The 25434-nt window shown below is 34.5% G+C and overlaps 1 protein-coding gene across 1 annotated transcript in view; it reads right to left on the bottom strand.

Moving 5' to 3' along the window:
* Positions 1-795: 795 nt before the first annotated feature.
* The window catches only part of Atf-2 (Activating transcription factor-2), a 52908-nt gene continuing 28269 nt past the window's right edge, over positions 796-25434 (bottom strand). Inside the window, exons 4-7 of the mRNA XM_089104809.1 lie at positions 20904-21123; positions 16527-16702; positions 11523-11713; positions 796-4669 (exon numbers count right to left, since the gene is read on the bottom strand). Of these exons, the coding sequence (XP_088960935.1) occupies positions 4464-4669; positions 11523-11713; positions 16527-16702; positions 20904-21123 (793 nt within the window). The 3' untranslated portion in view covers positions 796-4463. The remainder of the gene's footprint in view (positions 4670-11522; positions 11714-16526; positions 16703-20903; positions 21124-25434) is intronic.

The following is a 25434-nucleotide window of genomic DNA, read 5'->3' as shown; positions in this document are numbered from 1 at the left end:
AAAACAAACATTTCTTAAACCATAGCCTTCTCCCCATAAATATGTTCAAATGTTTGGTCGTGCTTGCTGTTTGAAGGAACCATTGACTATAAATTAAATAAAACCAAATCATGGTGCTTGTTAAAGTAGATATATAACTATTTACATATCTACTTGTTGTGTCCAATTTTGTCCAAGAATTACCTTTTCTGTGTTTTTACCCTTTTCTTATGTTTCAACACATGTGTACTGATACTCGATAAGTTCAATGAGGAAGTTATTAACTGACCAAATGCGATATTAAATAGGCATTTTCATCAATAGGAAATGTCTTGAATATATTGGTCTGGTAGTAATATGTTGTTTCGTTCATGTTGGTCAACATGACCTGTTGCAGTACTCTCTATTGTAAAAAAGAGTGCAGTCTTTGATTTTAGTGCTGGAAAAGGGATGGATATTTTTTTCTTCAAAATATCCTGAATGCAAAACTTCTATTTTGAGATTTCAAGCCAAAATATCTATACAGGTTAATAAGAATTGTTATTCTTCAAAGGACTAATGCTAAAATGGTGTGTTTGGATACGCGAGTTTGAGAAACAACTCGAATCAGATTTTATACTAATCAATTTCAATGCTTTAGTTTTAACAATTCCTCTAGCAGTAAATTGGGATAATTCAAAATAATTACTGTCATCTAGAAGAGCATTTTATTGGTACTATTGTTGAAAAATGATGTCTTTCTTGACTGCCTTTTCCTATATTATTTTTTGAGACTGTCTTTCCTGAACTTTAAAAAGGAAATTCTGTTCTGCTCAATTGAAAATCAAAATTCGCACTTTCTAATGATTTAGGTTTCATTAAATATATCCCTATATTCGGTACAAAATGGGAAAAGTTGAATCGTTTTTCTAAGATTTCCGGGAAAGTAGGTGTCGGCATCTAGTTTTATGTCGTTTGTTCGGATCTCTTATCCAAGTTATGGCAGGACTACCCACTCAATTCTAAATAGTTAGCAACGCAAACTAAAAAGTTTACAATAGACAAGAAACAGTAGTATAAAACCCCCTTAAAGTAGTTTAAACCAATATTCTGATCATCATGGTTAAGAGGATTTTATTTTGAAAATAGGGAAAACAGACCTACTTCTCTGGCAAAACCGTTGTTCCAATATCCAGCCTTGCAAAGCCAAACCCATGCAAATGATGTTCATCTTTTGGTTTCATTTTCCTCAATTAACTTTCTAACCTGTACACCATCTATAAATATACTCATCAGATTTTGTGAAAATTTGTGTATTCTGACCTTTTAGTAACAATGACGTTCATCTATTCATTCAATGGATCATAAATATCAGCCAATAACATTTCCCTAGTAATATCTTAAGGTGTCCCAAGAGTCGCTTTAACGTATTGAATAGTTAAGATTAATTTGACATGTTATACACGACTGCGTTTTTTCAAAACACAAAATATTTCATGAGTGTTACAAAAACAGAAGCGCTTTTTACACTGAATCCATCCATTGCAAACACTAGAAAAGTACAGATAACTCCTTAGATTAGGAATATACCAAAAAACCTAATGATGATAATTAAAAACCAACATCCTATAGAATAGTCTTTAAGTTATTTTAATAGATAACTAGATAGCTTATCACGAAGAAAGATAAATTTAAAATCCCTCTTTTATCTATACCAGTGGAAAAAAATCATAGAAAGTCTATTTTTGACAAAAAAAGAATATAATTTGATAGAAAAAACCACTTACGTCTTTTACTGCGTTAAACGAAACTGCAACGAACTGCAGGATTATGTAGTAAAAACAGCACATGTCTACAGCTAAAAATCAAATGGCGGTACCACCAAAACAAAGTTTAGTAAAATGAGTCAAGGCCTCAAGTAATATAACACAAGTGAAATATTCTTTGCATACAACTGTTGGCATGTTTTCTGGACAATGCAACCTTGGAGGCACCTTGTGTTATGGTAACCATTAGCTCAATGTACACAAGAACTATTACACATAAGAACCTAATCACAACCCCTTTCTAATCTACGTTGACAATAATAGACCAAATAGCTCCCTAGATGCTGATCCATAAATTCACACTTATTTACATAGATAATCTGATTCAACATTGTTCAATAACAACAATGGTTCAGTTTCCTGAGTTGTATTTACCCACATAAGTGTGGCATGCTGCACATGGCATTATCCTTGGAAAGGTCTTCACAATGAATTGTAGCACTGCCTTTTTTAGCTTCTCAGAAATAATAACTTGACGACTTAATTAAGTTTATCTAACACTCATGATCCAAGTCAAAATATTTAGAAATAATACTGAAAAAGGTTGAACAAAGTGAAGCATTGAAAAACAATCTTAAATTCGTAATTGCGTTTCTGTAGAAGCGGGAAAGATGAGAGGTTCAAACGACCCTCTCTTATATCTCTTTAAAAAATCTTCACCATAATCAGGTCCCCCTACCGCCCTTAAGTTTCACGATATTTATGATTAAATAAATAAAAGACTTATTAATTTTAAATACGATATTTACAAATTGATTGATCTTAATTTGGTACCTAGACTAACAAGGCATGTAGTACTTTAGATAATCAATTGATCCCTATTTATTTAAACCTTGCTGAGAAATTTGGTACTATGCATTATTCCTAATAAATTTGCAAAGGAAAAATGAGGTAAAGGGGATAAACCATTTGTACTTTATTATGTTAAACGGGTGCAACTTTCGGTTAAACATACATGGGTCGAGGGACCCCCCCCCCCCCGATAAAAAAAAAAAAGAGAAATAATCTATATCTGATTTAATTTTAATGTAATTTACCTGCTTTTTACGGTTTTGATGTATTTGTCCCATACATTTCCATGTTTTCTCATACATTTTACTCTCAAAACTGCACAGTACTCAGGATTTTTATTCAGGGAAGCAAGAATGTTCTCACTGCAGTAAACTTTTCATGGAGGGCATTGTATGACAAGAAGCATATATATATTTTTTACTTTCGTACATTTAGAGAAGAGGGCTAAATTATTTAAATTTAGCCTTCTAAATTTAAAACGTTATTTTCTGTAAATACCTCAAAGAAATGGCTGAGAATTCGAGCTCCAAGGACGTATCAAGGATTTTTGTTTGGGGTAGGGGGGATACAAAAAACGCATCAAAAATTTTGGTTTATGCATTTTGGTTTTGTTTTACGAGACGGCAAAATTTCTGGGGGGGGGGGGTCGAACCTGGTACCCCCTCCCCCCAATACAGCCTTGTTGAGTTCACTTGAGTAAAGGAATATAATTTATTACTGAACTTGAATTTCAAATTTCGGGATGGATTCAGCCCCTCCCTAACAATACTTTACAATGGATGGGATCATGTTTAATAAGCAAATTTTCTTCATCTATTTTATTGCGCAGTTTTTGAATTTGCTGACCTTTTCCATTTGTTTCCGAAAAAAAAGCTAAAAAATGTAAATACACTATTTGATAGATTTAGTATTAAACAAAGAACATGTATTTTAATGTCAAAATGTAACAAAAGCAATTTAATTTTGCAATAAAGACTAGATACATATCATTTGAAATTGCAATTTCATTTAATATTATCGAACAAAATGAAAATGATCATCCCGAATGACTAATGGCGCCCGCATAATTTAGCAGCTCAAGAAAAAGTAACAAAACAAAATTCTAAACCCTTTTGGTAATAGAAAGCTAAATAAATAGAAGTTTTAAGAGCCATTCTATTGCACTCCAAGTCTGTCAGTTTTCAAATTGATCAACAACTATGTTCAAGAAATCAGAACCAGTATACTATTGTTCTTTGCTGGAAAAGTAAATACCTATATTTGGTTTCATTTATTTGTGTATCGATTATAAAACCTATTCCTGAAAAAACACGTCCCTTACAAAGTGACAAATTAAAAATTCTAACCCAAAAGATGCGTATCTGCGAAGCACGTTAGGCAAGTTCATTAAAATGCTTATTGCTAAGAGCTAGGTTTCTTGAAATACAATTCTTTAGCTTAGAACAGTGGAGACCATCCCAAACAAAAATTCTTATTCCTCACTTGATACCCCTTAAAAAAATCATTAACAAGACGCATAATATTTTAAATTCTTAACCCGAAAGTCAGGCAATGAAGCCCGCGTTGATTAATGACAAGTAATGCTAATTTCCTGGTGAGTGGGTTGATTAAGATATATTCTTTTCTTTAAGAATAGTAGTGTAGCAGACTGCTTGTAATTAAAATATTCATGACTTATAAACAAGCTAAAACACGAAACGAATTGACCTACAAGAGAAAAAACTAACCGCGAGCTCTGCGTCACAATGATTCCTTAACTACGAATAATTAAAGATACCAGAAAATAGATATGTAAATCACAACGTTTAAACACTTTAATGCCCACACACTGTTAACAAACTGAATTGCGACGAACGCTCAACTCTGAAATTAAAATGGCATGTTGTGCTAAAGCTTTTTCAAATCAGGTCGTCGAGGACCAACAATGACACTGTGACACATTTTTTCTTTAATGTGGTGAGTCCCCTCTGTTTTGGGAGGCAAAACGAGGAATACTTTCCGTGGATCAGGTGAAGAATTGACCGGGAGGATGTTGACAAAGCTTGGTTTTACTTTAGATTTCTCCAAAGTAGGCATCGTTACTGTAACACGACCTGAAAGAATTCATTGGCATTACAATAAACAAGGCGAAAAGAATGTAAATATTACGTTCACGTAATTCTTTACAATTCAAATCTGTTTCCAAATTTACCTAATACTGGATCAATGCCAATAGGAGATTAGTGCCCCTCTTTCATTATTATCGTCAGTAATAGCAAATTTTTAGGATAAAGGTATATCTTTTATGACAATGATAAGGGTAAGTCTAGCTCTCGTTACAGAAATGCCAATTTTCAACTTGTATGAGCGAAGTTCGTCAAAACAAATGATAATGACACCAGTGACGATAGTGTGAAAAGGGGAGACCAATGCGAATGAATCAGCGGGGTGAGGCCGAAAAACAATTTGACCAATAACGCTTTACCTTATCTATACATCTTTTTTAGTTGCCTTAATTGGCAATGTTGACAGGAGTGAAACCTACTTTTGCATGAACTGATTAAGTAAAACTAACTATCATTTTTTAAGGTATGGGGTAATAACCAGACCTAATACACAAAATTATCACCGTCATTACGGCCGACTAAGCGAGTCAATGTCTTTTAAAGTTAAATATTCACTGCTACAGTGGGGCTAGGGTTATAAGTTTTTTTTGTTTTTTTTTTTTGAGAATTTTTCAGGTTTTTACTACTCTTGAAACAAACTTAATCTTCCTAAGCTGTATTTTCAAAACACAGTTTTTTTTTACAATTCAAAACATAGTGTTTTTTTTTTAAGTAAAAAAATAGTTTTCAGCTGAAGCTCTTTTCCAGAATCCATACCATATTTTCAGAAACCTCATTTTTACCAAATGAATAATATCTGAGTTTGGATTATTAAGTTTTTTTCCATGACTAACTTTACGCATTTTCTCCCGAGAGGGCTTTTTCAAGCAGGTATCAACACTACCTACCCAACAAGAGATATTAAGTCAAAGAAACTTGGAGTGGGGAATGAATCCTAGGGGGTGCTACCATTTCGACTAACCGTCACAAGCACTAAACATCATAACATCTAAAATGAAAATCCGTAAGAACCACTAGCCGTCATAACATTGACAAAAAAGTTTATATAATAGTAATAAGTATATAATAGTTTAGAAACAAATTTCGGCTATATATTTGCAGATCAGGGGGTGGGGGTAAAGCATAGCATATATTAAATACGTAACCTAACCTGAACTAGGTCCCTTTTCGCCCCTAAACCCCAAAAAACTAAAGTTTTTTTAAATTTTAGATGTTATGACGGTTAGTGGTTCTGATGGATTTTATTGTCGATGTTATGACGCCTTCCCAATCCTATTAGTGACGGCGTGACACAATTCCACAGTACAGGATGGCCCAAATAAGACTGAAAGGCTGAAATTATTCATAACTTTTTGTTTCGATTTATTTTTATTGTCCCTTTTTTGTAGGTTATTTTTTTAGACATATAATGACTAAATATGATGTAAAGCAACGTGCCAAAATTAATAAATTGCTTTATTTTCTGGCAGATCTATCATCTCAACTGAACGAAATTATCGTCGCAATTTTAACGACAGAGTAATGGGAAATGTACTTGAAAAACAAACAATATTTTTCAGCAAGAAAATGCAAACCATTTTTAGAGATGTCATATTTCATACTTAGCTTTTAATAATTTTCGTTAATTAATTATTTTAGAAGAAAGTATTTTAGAAATCTATCGACCATACAAATAGTTCTTAATTATTATTCTGCTCTTGCTATAAACCAATGCACGTCAACTCGAAGTATGCTTACGCCAGGTGACACGCGCTGAATTACGTGGTAACGTAATTGTTTCCACGCCAGGTGGCACGCGGTAGAATAACAAAATTAAAACGTTATCCATTTATCTTACGTTATGGTTTTTATCATAAAGCAGTATAGGTCACTTGGAGGTACGCTTACGCCTGGCGGCGTGTGGTAAACAGGTTGGAGGTACACGAAGACGTTATTGATTTACCATGCAAGACAAATAAATCTATTAGCAAAAACAACGCTTACATCATCTTTTAAAAATCATCAGGAAAATTCATTGTGTTGTAAATAATGGTTGTTTCCATATGTTGTCGCTTTTACCATAAAGCAGTGTACGTCGCCTCGAAGTATGCTTCCGCCTGGTGGCAAAATGTGAAATGGTTGAAGCGTAAAAGCGTCATCAATCTACCACGTTATTGCTTTTACCACAAAGCAGTGTATTTCAAATCGAAGCACGCTTACGCCTGTTGGTACGCTGTGAATTGGTTGGAGGTCCGCGAAAACGTTATTGTTCATAGCCAAAACTTGACCAACAAGTCACTCAAAAATTCCAAGAAGCTGACCGATAAATTTCGGCCAGTCGAATCCTATCCCCTTCTAGGCTTTGGCTAGCTAGTCGAGTTGGTCTTAGTTGTTCATTGAGATACACTTGGCAATTTTGATATTTCAATTATAGCAGGTAAAACATTTTTCAGGACACTAAAAGTATTCCAAGCGGTTTTGAACACGGTATTACTGAGATTCGAATCAGTTAAACCAAACAAAGCGTGACGTTAGAACACACCCTGTAAAGAGCGACGCGTGTTTCAAACTGACCCAAATAGCAAATTAAGATTTGGGGGTTAGTTTTTGTTAAACGTTTTATAATTTCTACATTAATTAAAAAATATAATTGTCACTAAGTCATTTGTATGCAACGAAAGAACAGGGTGTTGCAGACAAGTGCAATTCTTTGCTGGGGACAATGTTTATGGGCCAGAAAGAGGAAAAATTGGCTCCAAACAATAATTCTGAAATAATCAATTCTGAGTCAATCAATCCAAATACATGCAAAAGTTATATTTTGACACTTCTGGATGAAATGTTTTTGAATATCCCTCGTTATAAGATGGAAAGATAGAATCGAAAGGATAGCCAAGGTCTTGCCTTGGAGTTATCCAGCAATTCCTTATTTTTGTAAGAAGTGATATTGGAGAAAAACTGAAAGTGGCGTTGATTTTTTGTCAACTGAGAGTGGCTTTATATTAAATTTCCCGGTAAGGATTCAATTGTAGGTGTTATGTACCAATCTCTAAGTAGTTCTCCCCCTTACTTCTTCAACAAATCCTTAAACTGACAATATTAAACTGAAACAATATGTATATTAAACTGACAATGCACATTCATTTGTATTTTTTCAGTAAAAAGCAAATTTTGTTCTGGCCTTCGGAAGGCATAGGGGTTTTGCACCCAACTTATGTTAATTTCTGTTCGTTTTGAGTTTGACTCGTTTAATTATTGTAATTTCTGTTCGTTTTGAGTTCCATTTATTTATCGATGCTGATCTGTTGTAGTTTCACGCTTGGAAGGTTGTTGGATTTTATTTTTGCTCTTTTTAGTTTAATGAAGTTCTTTACTTTTGTTTGAAAAACTTATTTTGTAGAAAAAGTTTTTTTAATTAATTTCTGTTCGTTTTATATTGACATAGTCTTTTCAGGGAAAAAGAAAATAATACTTTAAACCATTTCGTTTTTTAAGACTTCATAGTTGGCCTGCTATTTGTATGCTGGAGAAAAATTTTCAGCAATTTTTAACATCGTACACCCTTTTAAAAATCTGGACACAATAGTTTCATACCTCCTCTAGTTGACCTGAAATCGAAAACTTGGTACCATTCGCAAAAAAATTTGTTTACTTTCTTTGATAGCTTGGATACACTTTTGATTTTGATTTGGTTAAATTTTAAGAGCAGAAATGGGAGGGTGGGAGTTAAAGGGGGATTAGTTGCCCTCAAATCACTTCTGACTATTAAAAAGGGCTTCAACCATTTCTATTTTTAATAAAATAAGCTCCTTCTGAAGTTCCCACGACGACTCCTTGAATACGAAGTGGCCTGATCTAAACAACAACAAATAATACATTATATCCACTTCGATCTTTACTATAAAAATGTCAAGCCTTCCAATCACTGTCGATAATTAAAAAGGGCACTAGGCCTTTCGATTTCCAATCGAATGAGCCCTTTTGGAAACGACAACGCTTTCTATAAACACCTAATATGCCCCCAGGGCATAAATTACAACCCTTACCCAAAGGTCTGTAAGGGTGGTTGGCATCCTCTAAGACTTGAATTTCCAGAACTTTCAACTACGTTAAACAAGATGTTGGCTATCTCAAAATTTTGATTGGATGTGTTTGGGGAAATGGTCGGCGTGAGAGGGGTGTTAGTCGCCTTCCAATCGCTTACGACTATTAAAAAGGGCACAAGCTACTCCAATTTCCAACTGAATGAGCACTTTTCGAAGTTTCTACGACAACTTCTTCGATATGAAGTGCCCTGCTCTAAAGGAAAATATTAATAAATAATACATGCGCCAACATCGTTCTGATATGCCCCCAGGGTATAACTTAAAACCCTTGCCCTGAGGGTTGGGGGGGACTGTCCTCCTCTTTACTTAGTCCCCGTTTCTTGTCTCGTTTTCGAGTGTCCCCATTCTTTAATTAGGCAGCGCGATCGTGCTGCCTATGGTTTATACAACAACCTTCTAAATAAACCTTATATGCCCCCAGGGCATAACTTACAACCCTTGCACTGAGGGGATTATCATTCTAAAATGCCTAATTTCCAGAACTTTCAACTACGTTGAACAAAATGGATATCTCAAAGTTTTGATTAGATGTGTTTGGGAAAATTGTGGACGTGAGTGGGGCGTTAGTCACTATCCAATCACTTTCAACTTTTAAAAAAGGCACTAGCACTTTCAATTTCCAATTGAATGAGCCCTTTTGAAGTTTCTACAACGCTTTCAATAAAACTTTACATGTCCCAGGGCATAACTTACAACCCTTGCCCTGAGGGCTGTGGGGGGAGGGGTTGTCATCCTTAAAGACCTAATATCCAAAACTTTAACCTAAGTTGAACGAAATAGCTGTCTAAATATTTTCATTGGATGTGTTTGGGGAAAAGGTGGGCGTGAGAGGGGGTTTAGTAGCCCTCGAATCACTTTCGACTATTAAAAAGGGTACTAGCCCTTTGAATTCCAAATCGAATGAGTCCCTTTTCAAGTTTCTAGTGACAAAAATTTCAAAAAAAAACTTATAAGACCCCAGAGCATAACTGATAATCCTTGCCCTGAGGGTTGTGGGTCAGTGTCCTCCTCAAAAATATATTTTCTATCTGGAAATCAACTACGCTGAACAAAATGGCTATCTCAAAATTTTTATTGGATGTGTTTGGGGAAATGATGGGCGTGGGGGGGGGGGGGCTAGTTGCCCTCCAATCACTCTCAACTATTAAAAACTATTAAGGGCACTAGCCCTTTGAATTTCAAATTGAATTAGCTTTTTTTGAAGTTTCTACGACAACTACTTTTATAAAAACCATGTATGCCCCCAGGGCATAAATTGAAACCCTTGCCCTGAGGGCTGTGTCTTCCTCAAAACTTATTTTCTATTTGGAAATCAACTACTCTGAACAAAATGGCTATCTCAAAATTGTGATTGGATGTGTTTAGGGAAATGATGGGCTTGAGGGGGGGGGGGCTAGTTGCCCTTCAATTACTTTCGACTATCAAAAAGGGCACTAGCCCTTATAATTTCCAATCGAATGAGCATTTTGTGAAGTTTCTATGACAACACCTTCAATAAAAAACCTTATATTTCCCAAGGGCATAACTTAAAACCCTTGCCCTGAGGGTCATGGGGAGTGTCTTCCTCAAAAACATAATTTCTATCTTGAAATCAACTACGCTGAACAAAATGGCTATCTCAAAATTTTGATTGGATGTGTTTGGGGGAATGATGGGCGTGGAGGAAGGGCTACTTGCCCTTCAATTACTTTTGACTATTAAAAAGGTACTAGTCTTTCGAATATCCAATCGAATGAGCCTGTTTTGAAGTTTCTACGACACCGCCTTGTACAAAAACCTTATATGCCCCCAAGGCGTAACTTAAAACCATTGTCCTGAGAGCTTTGGGGGATTATCCTCCTCAAAAATATATTTTCTATCAGGAAATCAACTCATCCGAACAAAATAGTTATCTCAAAATTTTGATTGGATGTGTTTGGGGAAATGATGGGCGTGGGGGGGGGCTAGCATTTACATCACTGAGTGTTATCTTTTAGTTTTCCTGGAAACAGTGCCTGTGAATTTGTTCTACAAAAGATCACGAAGCAATTAAATTTTTGGTGGGCCTTTCACGTGTATAAAATAAACTTGATCAAAAAATACTTGCAAAATGCAATTTTAATGTGATGAATTATGATTGCTAATTTTTAACCCTTCTAAGTACGAGTTTTCTCACTAAGAGAAGCACAATTTATCCCGTGCAAACTAGGTCATGGTACAGGAAACGAATAATTCGAATCCACAACGACAGAACACACGGGGAAGGAACCAAACGTTCAGAGTTTCAAGTTACTTTTATAAACAGAATCCTAAACACAGCAAACTAAATATTAGCTTTTAATAAATCAGATTTTTAACAAAGGTATCTGAAAGTCTATATAAGTTCCATTTACATTCTAAGGCAAAATACAGTTAGGAATAAGGTGTTTCTTATATTCAGTCTAAGCCCAATGGCAAATTGAGGGTAGGGCTTACTCTAGGCCCCGTGTTCCTGCGAAGTCTTGAGACTTCAATGGCTTTTCATATTTTTTCTTTCATACCATGATTCGCCTCCCCCTAAAACAAATCCTAAGTACGAGCTTAAATTCTACTATATGTTCTGAGACGCCATCTAGGTATCTTAGGTACCGTCATCTACGTATCGCCATGTCCTAGGTATCTTAGAAACATTGACGAGCAGTGCCTAGTATCAGACTTCAGCAAGCACTAAATGACTACTTTTTCAAGAGATTTATTCCCTGATTAATTTTTTGATTAGAAGAGGAAAAGCGAGATACCTTCTAAAATATCTTTTGTGACGGGACATTGAGCATGCGCAAGGAGGAGACATTTGAGCTCAGCAATCTCGTGCTTTAACAGCATCGATTCATCTCTTAATCGCTTGTTTTCTTGTATTATAGTCTCATTGCTCTGCAATAGTTCTGCCATTTGTTTCTTCCGCTTTAATCGGGATCTCTGAGCAGCAGCCCTGAGGAATAAATATTTAGAAATTAATTATTCAAGGTGTTTCCACAGTCGCATTTACTAATCACAATTAAAAAGCAAAATTAAAACAGCAATTCAAAGCCAGTGTAAAGGAGAAGTATATGGAGTGAGGACACCGATATATGGGGTGTGTGTTGTGTTGAAAAGTATATGGGATGTGAATTGCGTGGAAAAGTATATGAAGTATGTGTTCCCACAAAGCACCACGATCCCATGGGTGTAAAAATATTTCAATGTTCTGAAAATCAATGCTCTCCTTTGTTTCCCCATTTCTTTTGGTCTAAAAACGAAAGAATGGTAAGTTCAAAAGCACTAGATTTAGGGTTTTATTTTTGTAGTTGAATTTTCTTCAATAATTAAACTAACAAATAAAATCTGAGAAAAAAAGACTGAAAGCCAGTATATAAAAACCTGTCTATTAAACCTCTGTAATTCGGGCTTTCTTTTTTTTCATGAATTTTTACTATCTAGGATCTTTTTAATATCTAGATTATTTAACTGTCTAAGAAAACAAAAAAAAAATATATGGAGTAATGCTATACGGAGTGAGGACATGTGTTACCACATAAAATGCGATGATTTCCATGGTCCCTAGGGTCTAAAAAAAGATTTGTTCTTTCTTTAATATTTATACTTCTTGACTATTTTTCCCTTTTTCGGTCCAAGAATGAAATAATGATAATAGATAGGTTGGACGCTTTGAATATAGGGTAAGGTTTGAATGTTGGGAGTTGAAGTTTAAAAATTGAGCAAGGAAACATTCTTTTTCTGTGACCCTTTGTTCTCAGAATATAAAGGTCAAAAAATGAATAAAATTCTACTTTTGACATTGGTCCAAAATATTTAGGCAGTATTTATGTTTGGTCTTATCGCTCAAAAGAAACTTACACAAAAAAGATTTGCTGGTGGAGGGTCCCCCTTTTCAACAAGATAACGATTCAAGTCAAGACATCTCGAAAGATATTTTAGTGCAAATTGTTTCTAATTGGTCACTCTGAATTTTAACAGAAGTTTTAGATCCATAATGTATACATAATTTAGTGTTCTTCACTAATAAGACGAATAAACAACAAAATCTGAAAAAAGCATTATGAAAATAAAAACTTGAAAATCAGAAAACTTGTATACTAAACCTGGGGTTCGAGCTTCCTTTTTTTACTTGTATACTAAACCTGAGTTTCGAGCTTCCTTTTTTTCTTGTATACTAAACCTGGGATTCAAGCTTCCTTTTTTTTTTTACTTGTATACTAAACCCGGAGTTCGAGCTTCCCTTTTTTTTTACTTGTATACTAAACCCGGGGTTCGAGCTTCCTTTTTTTTACTTGTATACTAAACCCGGGGTTCAAGATTCCTTTTTTTTTTACTTGTATACTAAACCTGGGGTTCAAACTTCCTTTTTTTACTTGTATACTAAACCCGGAGTTCGAGCTTCCTTTTTTTTACTTGTATACTAAACCCGGGGTTCAAGATTCCTTTTTTTACTTGTATACTAAACCTGGGGATCGAACTTTCTTTTTTTTACTTTTATACTAAACCCGGAGTTCGAGCTTCCTTTTTTTTTACTTGTATACTAAACCCGGGGTTCAAGATTCCTTTTTTTTTTACTTGTATACTAAACCTGGAGTTCGAGCTTCCTTTTTTTTACTTGTATACTAAACCCGGGGTTCAAGATTCCTTTTTTTTTACTTGTATGATAAACCCGGAGTTCGAGCTTCCTTTTTTTTACTTGTATACTAAACCCGGGGTTCAAGATCCCTTTTTTTTACTTGTATACTAAACCCGGGGTTCGAGCTTCCTTTTTTTTACTTGTATACTAAACCCGGGGTTCAAGATTCTTTTTTTTACTTGTATACTAAACCCGGAGTTAGAGCTTCCCTTTTTTTACTTGTATACTAAACCCGGAGTTCGAGCTTCCTTTTTTTTACTTGTATACTAAACCCCGGGTTCAAGATTCCTTTTTTTTTACTTGTATACTAAACCCGGGGTTCAAGATTCCTTTTTTTTACTTGTATACTAAACCTGGGGTTCGAACTTCCTTTTTTTTACTTGTATACTAAACCCGGAGTTCGAGCTTCTTTTTTTTTACTTGTATTCTAAACCCGGGGTTTGAGCTTCCTTTTTTTTACTTGTATACTAAACCCGGGGTTCAAGATTCCTTTTCTTTTCTTGTATACTAAACCTGGGGTTCGAACTTCCTTTTTTTTTACTTGTATACTAAACCCTGAGTTCGAGATTCCTTTTTTTTACTTGTATACTAAACCCGGTGTGAAAGATTCCTTTTTTTTACTTGTATACTAAACCCGGGGTTAAAGATTCCTTTTCTTTACTTGTATACTAAACCTGGGGTTCGAACGTCCTTTTTTTTACTTGTATACTAAACCCGGAGTTCGAGCTTCCTTTTTTTTTACTTGTATTCTAAACCCGGGGTTCGAGCTTCCTTTTTTTTACTTGTATACTAACCCGGGGTTTAAGATTCCTTTTTTTTACTTGTATACTAAACCTGGGGTGAGAGCTTCCTTTTTTTTACTTGTATACTAAACCCGGGGTTCAAGATTCCTTTTTTTTACTTGTATACTAAACCTGGGGTGCGAGCTTCCTTTTTTTTACTTGTATACTAAACCCGGGGTTCAAGATTCCTTTTCTTTACTTGTATACTAAACCTGGGGTTCGAACTTTCTTTTTTTTACTTTTATACTAAACCCGGTGTTCGAGCTTCCTTTTTTTTTACTTGTATACTAAACCCAGGGTTCAAGATTCCTTTTTTTTTTTTTTTACTTGTATACTAAACCTGGGGTTCGAACTTCCTTTTTTTTACTTGTATACTAAACCCTGAGTTCGAGCTTCCTTTTTTTTACTTGTATATTAACAAGGTCGAAGGTCTTTTTTTTTTACTTGTATACTAAACGTGGGGTTCGAGCTTCCTTTTTTTACTTGTATACTAAACCCGGGGTTCGAGCTTCCTTTTTTTACTTGTATACTAAACCCGGGGTTCGAGCTTCCTTTTTTTTACTTGTATACTAAACCCGGAGTTCGAGCTTCCTTTTTTTACTTGTATACTAAACCCGGGGTTCGAGCTTCCTTTTTTTTACTTGTATACTAAACCCGGGGTTCGAGATTCCTTTTTTTTTTACTTGTATACTAAACCTGGAGTGCGAGCTTCCTTTTTTTTGGTTCAGTGAGCTCGGACTTGAAAAGCATATAAGCTCTGTTTAGAAAGTTTCAGAGAGGAAAGTTTCCGTACTGATTTCTTTTATGCAAGAAGATGAGAAAACTATCAATTCAGCCCGTTACCTGATGGACAGAGTTGTCACCGAGCCAAACCCAGATATTTCGGTCACACATGCAGTGACCGAAATATCTGGTATTTTTTGTGAATTTCTATCACTGTCTCCGAAATTATCTGAGCCAAACCCATGCACCAAGAATGGGTTCCACAGGGCCAGAAAATTAATTCTGCTTACTACCTAGAAGTACTAAAACGACTGCATAAAAAACTTGAAGAAAGAGACCTGATAAATGGTAGATCAGTCGGGGGTTATCCAACATGGACAATTTACCCTTTCATACAGCCATTATCGTCAATCACTTTTTGGCCAAAACGGCCACAATGGACCTTCAAAACCCTCCTACTCATCAATTTGGCATTTTATGACTATTTTTTTTTACTTCCCAAAAATTAAAGAAAAATTTAAAGGGCAACATTTTCAGACTCTGGAGATCATGAAAGAACCAACGCCAAGGGTAACAGACAAACAATATCACGAGTGCTTTGATGGTGGAGAAACACGAATGGAGAAGTGTTGGGGAGTACATTGAATGATACAATGTTTAATTAGATAGATCTTTTGAAATAAAAGATTTTTAAAGCATTAGTCCACGAATTTTATTGCAATTTTTGGGTCAGAGTCAAAAGCGAAGTTTTCCAATATTCAGAAAAAAAGAAAGAAAAAAATTAGTTTTACAGTGGAATTAGAAAATTTTAAGCTCCTACAGACAAACTTTTCAAAAGATTTTCATTTATGGCTGACAACAATTCTACCGAACTTGGCAAATGTAGCTGCTGTTTTTTGTTATTTTAATGAAAAGCGGAAATACAAACAAATAGTGAAAACAGCAGTAAAAAGCCTATGTAGGAGGAAAAAAATTTAATGCAGTGAGGAAACACAAGTTCTTGCTGAAGACATTAGCAAACCTTGAAAAAAGAGGCAGGCGGCGGCCCTGGTTCACATTGCCTCAGATAATTACCCTAATTTTTGGATTGTCCTTCAGTCATTATTTTTACCTTTGAACTGCATTTCTAAGCTCAGTGTTTTCTTTATAAATTCCAGAAATATATTCATGATTTTACCGTGATTTTAACCAGTACAATATAATTATTCTGACGTTCTTTCAAGCTTCATAATCTAGTTTATCAAGATTACTTATGCAGGGTTGCTATGAGCATAAAAAAATATAAAGACTGAGGCCTAATAACCTTATTGGAGAGGCCTAATATCGTTAAGTCCTCTTTTGATTTCCATGCCATTGACTTTCGAGCCTATAATGTAGACTACATATTATAATTTCAAGAACAAATAAAACTAAGTAGCAAATTAAAAGACACAGCTGAACTATCAAAACTAGCGATAAATCATTACAGATGCTGAGTTCTTTATATATTTCTTGTAACTCTGTTGAATTTATAGCAATTAACACCATTAAAGTGTTTATAGAAAGCACTGTTTTGTATATCAATATGCTCTTTGCCTCGTTTCAATAAAAATAAAATTAATTAGGCACAGACAGAAGAAATTTACCTATTTCTTTCGAGTAAATCTTTCCTCTTTTCATCAGCATCTTCATCGGAAATTGCAGGATGGGGTTTGACTATTTTTTTTGTGTCATTGACGAGTACATAGTTCGTTGGCGCGACTAATAGATGTCGTCTTTCTTCTTGTGCCGTAGTTTCTTTTCGTAAAATCTCTTTTAATCTCTTAAAAATAAAATAACTTGAGATTTTAGCATAAAAAACGAAACAAAATTGGCAGATCCATTTAAATGATAACATAAAAATTAAAATTTCGCAAAGGTTAAGTTTACAAACCGATAATTGGATAACGAATTCACTAAATCATACAAACCCTAAGAAAAGCTTCAGTTTGTTACAATTTGTTTCTGAGTGTTTGAAATTGTATAGGAACGGTGGGGAAGGGGGGGGGGAGGGAGGCTGAGGTCAAAACTTGGAATACCAGTCCCTATTTAAGTTTACTCCGTTGGAAAGAAAATATTAACCTATGTCCGAAGCCAAAAAAAATATGTGAGGAGTTTTAGGACCAAACTATATAAGATATATACAACTGCATAAAAGATTTAAAGTTTTTGTAAGCGCGCTTTCCAAAAAATGAGTGTTTTGAGAGTTCAGTACAAAAAACGGAACAAAAATTGGCAGATCCGACTACCCATGGCTTGGATGAAGTTTGATCTTATTTTTAAAAGAATTTTAGAAATTAAGAACTAAGTTTTTTATTACTAAAGCCAACTCTAGTTGAATTTAACACCTACAATTAATAAATTATACTGTATAAAAAATGTTGAACTATGAATTAGCCGTCCAGAATCGAAAAACATTAGTATTTCACTACAGGAACTGGATACACCATACTCGGTTATTAGACTTTCTGCATCGACTGATGAGGGCTGAGGAATCATTAGGCGGACAACAATAATGTACAATCATCCATAATCTAAACTAGTATCTTCAAACTAGAATCTCTTGAATATTTTTTGCACTTGATGTGTTTTGATCGTAAACGATCGACTTCTTTTCATGAACTGGTTACATGAACCAAATCAATATTCTTTTCATACATTCTCCTACTTAATTGCATCAATAGAAGCCTCGTGGAAACAACTAGCATTTATCATTTTACTTCCAGTACCTTATTTTCATATTTTTCTCCGAAAGTAGTTTAGCGGCGGAAAATATTTCGAGATACTAATTTCCGCAGCGACTGATTGGAGTGTCCATCTAAGGAGGAGGCCTTAGTATGTGTTGCTTGTCTAAACAACGCAACAAAATGTCTAAATGACAGTATTCGTATTGGTTCTGGATTTTTCAAAAAGCTACAATAATTATTTTATCCATAGCGTACAAGTAGAGGACGCCCTTCAGGAGGTCTTCGCACCCTTGGTTATGATGGCGGGCATTTAAATTTGCGATCTTCGTTGTGTTTGGAAGACACCGAATGTAAAAAGCCATTGTCATTAAAAAAAATTTTAAAAAAAACGTCCTATGAGGCGCAGGCGTTAAAATTCTAAAGCTGGATTGGAATCCAGCTTTAGATTTTCTATTCTAAAGTCACAAAAAAATTCTAAAAGAAATTCTATGTGACTTTAGAATTGTCAATTCTAAAGTCACAAGAAATCGTAAACCAAAATTTGCTCAAGGAAAAAAAAAAATCAAGTTTGTGCTCAACCAAAATCATAAGAAAGCAAAGGCAAAAATTTGCTCGAGGCATTAAAAAAAAACAGCTTCAGCTCGATCCAAAATTATAAGCAAGCATAGGCCAAAATTTACGCAAGGAATCCAAATTCAGTTGTGGCGCAATGGTATTTGGAACTTTGCATTAGAAGATGTTTGTCAAACGAATTAAAAAAAAACTGTCGTATGTGAGAGAAAGAAAAACAGAGGGTAACTTCTAGAAAAATAATCATTTAAATCAGCTACGGCAACACAGAAGGCAGCACGGCAACACAACACGGAGAGAAAACTGGTTTCAAGAAAATAGCTTAGAAAATATGAAAAAAAAACTATCTAAGAAATACCCACGTCTTTTTTCTCAAGATTAAAATTAAATAATTTTTATTTTCGAAACCTGCTTTTAGCTGCAAATGCATTAAAAAGTAGAAATGTAAATTTTTTGTTCCTGCTATTGAACACAAGATAAAATTTTCAGTAGAGCAGAAAAACAGAAAAATTTGTTTCGTTTTTTTTTCTCTTACTATTTTACAAATCAAGTAATAAGGAATATTTTGGTGAATCTGAGATACGGCAAAAGAATTTCCGTTTGAAAAGCTTGATTTCCTAACCATATCCCTGAATGAAAATAAGACATTAGTGTCTTTTCGAAAAAACGGAAATTTTGAAATAATTTAAAACAATATAGGAAGACTGATTTTACGAATCGATAGCGCTCGCTTCGTTTAAGGGGAAAACCTGTGAACATTAGTTTTCAGACAAAACGATGTCGCATAACACCTTTTGCAATAACTGGTTTGTCCTAAATCAAATACAATTTCAGGCATAGTTCTAGAGCCCTAATTAGGTCCTGGAAGCATTTTTTGTTTAATCCCCAGGAATCTTTGCCACAGACAGTAATATGCCTTGTTAATAATTTCGAAGACCACACTGCCTTTCCATGACGATAAATAAAATTTCAAATAGGGATAAAATCCTCTTAACAGACAATGATGATGATAACAGTGATAGAAATTCACAAACATACCAGATAATTCGGTCACATATGCAGTGACCGTCATCAGTAGTAAAACTAAATTTTATTTTTACTACTGATGACGGTCGCTGCATATGTGACCGAAATATCTGGTATTTTTGTGAATTTCTATCACTGTTATCATCATCACTGTCAATTAAAAGGATTTTATCCCTATTTGAACTTTTATTTAAGCCTTGTTAAGGTATTCCCAGGGCTAGGACCAAATTTTAAAATATTTTGTATTGCAGTTATAGACCTATCTCCCATTCACGAAAGTTTTCTTTACAGGACACACGATTTTTTTTAGTAAAGACGAGATTTTTACTGCGTAAAACGTAACTATCAGAAGCCATGATGGATCCCAGGTCACATTTTTGAGTCAAAACAAAAAAAGTATTTAAAAGGAGGAAAAAAAGCAGTGTCAATAGCTAAAAAAATGAAAAATCCATGCGAAACATAAACAGGAAAAAAAAGAAATAAAAAAAAAGATAAAAAGAAAAGTAATATTATAAAAAAGGAAAACGAAGTATCTGGGATGACAACAAAAATGGGATAACTTTGGTGGCGGGTCGTTTATTTGCTCTATTATGTAGGAGAAAGATGCTTTTTCATGCCTTGAGTAAAAGCAACAGTTAGATGCAGGCTAAGAAACTATAGAGCGGAATCTGAGGGCATGTCTTTTGGGAACATGCTGTAGCTGCGAGGGTGAAGGATTGACCAAGAAGAGAATTTTAGTCACCATTTTAGTCAAGGATTGACCGTTCTAGAGAATTTCAGTCACCATTAAAAGCATTTTCCTACGACCTAATTTGGAACTTAGATGTAAATCCTTGAGAATTCCATTTACAAGAAACATCAGAAACGTGACTAATCGAGAATCAGCAATAACTTCGTAACTACTAAAACTTCTAAAAAAGCACTTTAAATTTGTTAATTAAAAAGCCTACATTAGACAATGTAAATAATGAATTAGCTTACTTTTACTAATCACTTTTTGCGAAAAGTTCCACCTAGAGCCACGTATTTTAGTACTTGAGCCAAAACAGGAGTTCAGCTCTGTTCCACTGATTATAACTACTAGTAGTTTCCAGAGGCTAGAGTAGCCTCTGGGAATTGCTACTGGTGTATGTATTATTTTGTAAATAAACAGGATTATTATACCTTCTAATATCCAAGATTGTTATAAACAAAGTGATATATACAATTTAAAGAGATATCAATACTTTTTTCCAGCTAGTTTTTTTTTCAGAAATGCCGCATTATCGAGGCAGCTAATACAGGCAGCAGCATATAGCTTCCCCCCTTTTTTACAACGGTTTTCAATAGTTTTTTTAAGATTTTGGTATTTTGACTTTAAGAAAATAAACTTTAACTGATAAAGAAAGCATCCCAGCACAGATTTTTAATTTTAATTAAAAAAAAAAAAATAACGCCATCGTATTTTGTCTCCAAGTCGCAGTTTCTGCTAAATTACCAAAACGTTTTTAATTTCAGATTTTTGACATTTCAAACAAAAAAAAACTAAAAACCAATTCTTGATTGTGGTCTCGGTAGGGGAAATATAACTTATAGAATCATTAGGCTTAGGTATAAGAAATACATTTTGCCTACCCAAGAAACTTCCCACGGAACGGCCCTGAAATAACACCATGATGAACAAGGAGGGTAGAAAGGCATTACAATGATAATTCAAATCACCTCTTTTGCACTAGCTCCAGGTACATATTTCGATTCTATCACATGATTTCCAATATTGTTCTTGCAATGGTTGTCAATGTTCTGAGACAGTCTAAATAACAGTTCAGGATTGACAACTAAATTCTGATTGCTATCGGCATGATTAGTCCCTTCCAACTTGCTCAGGGGGTGTTCAACACCAGGTGGACACACTATCACAGACGTTTGTTTCATAAGCTTGCTAAAATGAGAAGAACTATTTTTAGTAAAAGCATAACAAAAACATTCTCAGGTGGGTGCTCAGGAAGTGGTCGATACCAGTTGGACACACTATCACAGACATTTGTTTCCTAAGCATGCTAAAATGAAAATAACTATTTTTAGTTAAAGGGTAGTAAAAACAATCTTCGCTTACTAAGACTGAAACTGAAGTCTTGATATTATCAGATTTTTCCACCATCAAAAGATTTTGTGCAACCCTTTCTTCCAATTTCTGTTTTACAATTGTTAAACGTTTTGAATAGGAACTGTATTTAACAATTTGTAAGTATTTTCTCATCACTAAAAATTCAAACACCAGTATTTAAAATCTAAATGAAGCATCTCATAATTTTTATTAGGTACGGTTTTTTCACACTTGACGTTACTCGAAGTTGTTTTCAGCGCTCAGGTTCATTCCTCTATTTAGATCTACCATTAGGATTAATCAAAATAATACTTGCAAGTTATGAATCAGCTTCAGATGACCATTCTTCCTCACTTGATTTTTTTGTGAGACCATGAGGTTCTCAGCTGGGATGCACATATTTCCGAGTTCTGAAGGGATATATGAACATATGGCTGTAAATTAGCTTACAACGTTGAATTAATGGTGAGGGTGGTACACGGTAAAAATTTCTTAGGATAAATTCTGGTTTGATAAGTGTTTTGGTGTTGATTTTTGGGAGCGGGAGCTTTTCCCGGATTGGATACAATTTTCCACTTGGTTTCACAAATGAGAAGCAAATTCATTGCCGAAATTTCAACACAATTTTGCATATAAGAAAAGGCAACTGGACCAGTGTTTCCACTCTTGAGATTGAAACTTCATTTTAAGAATTTTTGGTATCTCTTAAGGACACAGGTTTAGAAATTTTGTGGTTTTCTCTTTGTTTTTGAACTCGTGAAGTTACAGTGTGACAGGAACCCAACCGTATTGACACACAACAAAACCCAAAAAGCGTCAATTATACAAGACGAAACTAAATATTAGATAATTATATTTAGCTTGGAAAAATAATTTTTGATCTTCGCACTTTTATTGAGCTTTTTTTTTTTTTTTTTTTTTTTTTTTTTTTTTTTGAACCCTGAACATTATGAAGCCAAATGTCCTTTTATTCATTACCTAAGACTTGTTATATTGGTGAGACCTGCCGATTGGATGCAGCTGAGAGCTAAATGACTTCTAATTAGAGCAAGAGTTAAGAGGTTTGATAGTAAGAATATAGCATGGGAGACAGACAAGCCTGTTTGCCCACATCGTAACAATGAAAATTATGTTTTGGTGCATTGTTGGAGCTGATGGCAGGAGTTCTCCCTTAAGAGAAATTTTATTTGGGAATATTGAGCTGCTGCTATTAGATGTCTTACAGAGTATGCCCCCACAATTCTAGAACCTGTGGTTATTCAAACAAAATCTTCGTTCGCCAGAATGAAGAAACTATTTTATTCTTGGTATACTGAGAATAACTAATGTCTGTTTATTTTATTTTTGACATTAATTGTACACCCCATAGCTTTCGGCTGTCAATGTATGTTATCCTATATTGCTACTTTGTTGTGTTTCTTTATTCATACTCACGAAACCAATTCAGGCCTGACATGTAAATAGAACTTTACTTCGGAGGGGGGGGGGGATTCACCAAACAGCATAAAATGGACGAACTGAAAAAAAAACTGTGGGAAAACCTTAAAAAAAGGGTATTTATAAGATTTCCCCAAGACTCCCTATCTACATACTAGACTTCTAAATCATTACCTAACCCCGTCTGTATCTGTAGTAATTGCAGTTTATATCCTCAAGCAAAAAGTGAAGCTAAACTACATATATATTCTCTTGTGTGAAAGAGAGAAAAAATATTTCTGCCCTCATTATGTAATCATGGGAGTTCAAATTTGGTTTAAAAAAAACAATTGCACAATTTATCCATTTGCCCATGCAACTGTTTTGGTGTACTTGCGATATTTTTAAGTCAGAGAATGGGCTTTGGGCATGTATTTGAGATTTTTTCTAGCTTTGAAAATAAAAACAATCTTTCGGCCAAGCCCCACCCAAATCTTAATATTTTTCTGACTGTTCAATGTATTTGACATTAATCGTCTTTCAGTAGTTGCTTGATGAAACTGTCCCCTTCTCCCTCCAGAAACGAATCATACTGGGACTTAAATTCTTAAGAAATCATAAAATAGGTAATAGCTCATTCTAAGGTTGCCAAAATTACAAAAATTGTCAATTATCACCTAAAGTAAGCAATAGAACATAGTATTGTAATTCGCATTGTCAAACCTGAAAATAGACAAAATAACAAAGGCCAGATTATGTACCGTCTCACGGTCATATTCCGTCATTAAACCAGAATCAAGCTATTTGAGAATAGAATTTTAAAATTGAAGAACAGAATAAAAAAGCAGAGCCGTAGGGGTACCTGCCGAGTTTACTCTTGAATTGCGGCGAAAGGGTAGCAGGACCCTCTGCTTCCCTTGTTTGGCCCTTATGAAAAAGCCAAATTAGTTTTCTATCCCCCTTGAAAGAACATAAACTCAATGCTATGGAGGAGAATCAACAAACTCTGAAGCCAGAAGGACACCGAATGATGGAGTCCAAGTTCCTTCTAGCGAAGAAGAAGAAGGAGAAACTAGCGAGAATCTGGCTGCTATTCTTATTCATGTCTGCGTTGGTAAGTCCCCGAGGTACTGTGTAAATACCAAAGGTACTGAGCAAATCCACAGCTTTTTTTTCAATTCCTGAGGACTAAAGCAGGCGATGCTAGCTTTATATTAACCACAGCCTGTGGTGTTAACTTTGATTGGGTGGGATGGTTATTCTTCTTGGTAGCCAATCAATGGGATCTATTTCCCAATGGATTGATTAAAATTTAATATATAAAGAATAAAGTATCACTGGGCTTTCTTTACCTAATTAGATTCCTTAGATGGCACTAGCCAATTCAAAACCAGGCTTTATGTTCAAAACTGATCCAGAAACTGAGACCAGATACTTATTACCAGGGGCGTCCCGAGGGGGGGGGGCGCCACCCCCCAATTTTTGAGTATTTGGTAAAATTTTCGCCGAAGGCGAAAATTTCGGCAGAAATTTTGCAAAAGAAGCTGAAATTTTGCAAAATTCTTGATTTCTTCAGAAAATTCGGCATAAATCAGGTAGCGATTCGGTAAAATTTACGAAGATCCCCCCCCCCAAATAAAATTAACCTCAGGACGCCCCTGCTTATTACTACACTAATTTTGCCAATTACACTAATTGCATTAATTTTGTCTTATTATTGTACTGAGAAAATACCAATTAATGCCAAATATATTATTTTGCTTTTGAATATTTTGATGTTATTATTATATATTATATTTTGTTTTGATATTTCAAAGGATGTGAGTGGAGGAAGAGTTGTATTAAATTAATTGGTAATTGGTTGGTAATTAAGGATGTGAGTGGAGGAAGTTGTATTAAATCGATTGGTAATGGATTGGTTATTAAGGATGTGAGTTGAGGCAGATTTTTTTTAAATAGATTGGTAATGATTTTGTTATTAAGTTTGTGAGTGGGGGAAAAATTGTATTACATCTATTGTTAATGGATTCTGAATTAAGAATTTGAGTGGAGGAAGAGTTGTATTAAATTATTTGGTAATTGTTTGCTGACGATTGATGAGATTGGAGGAAAAGTTGTTGTATAACGAGTGTTAATTTGGTTCAGATTTAGAATGAGAGGTTAGAAAAAGTTGTAATATAACATTTTTTCATTGCTTGCATAGAAATGATGAGGTTGGAGTACGAGTAGAATTAAAAGGATTATTACTGGAGTGCTTATTAAGAATGAGAGTGGAGGAAAAGTTGTATTAAATTAATTGGTAATGGATTGGTTATTAAGAATGTGAGTGGAGGAAGATTTGTATTAAATTAATTGGTAATGGATTGGTTACTAAGAATGTGAGTAGAAGACGAGTTGTATTAAAACGATTGGTAATGGATTTGTTATTAAGTATATGAGTGGAGGAAGATTTGTATTAAATCAATTGGTAATGATTTGGTTATTAAGGATGTGAGTGGAGGAAGATTTGATGTAAATTGATTGGTAATGGATTGTATATTTATAATGAGTGTTGATGAAAGGTTTTAATAAATCAATTTTTAATGGATTGTTTATTTAGGAATTGGGGGGTTTACGATTTTTATAAAAAAGATATTTAGGGGAGTGGTTATTAAGTATGTGATTGGAGGAAAAATTGTATTAAATCAATTGGTAATGGATGGGAAATTAAGAATATGAGTGGAGGAAAAG

Source organism: Artemia sp. Qi Xiang Cuo, chromosome 19 (genome assembly GCF_049724085.1).
Source record: "Artemia sp. Qi Xiang Cuo chromosome 19, ASM4972408v1, whole genome shotgun sequence".
In the NCBI taxonomy this organism is placed as follows: Eukaryota; Metazoa; Arthropoda; class Branchiopoda; order Anostraca; family Artemiidae; genus Artemia; species Artemia sp. Qi Xiang Cuo.
Note: the sequence above shows the minus strand (reverse complement) of the source record. Positions and strands in the feature narration are given on the sequence as shown.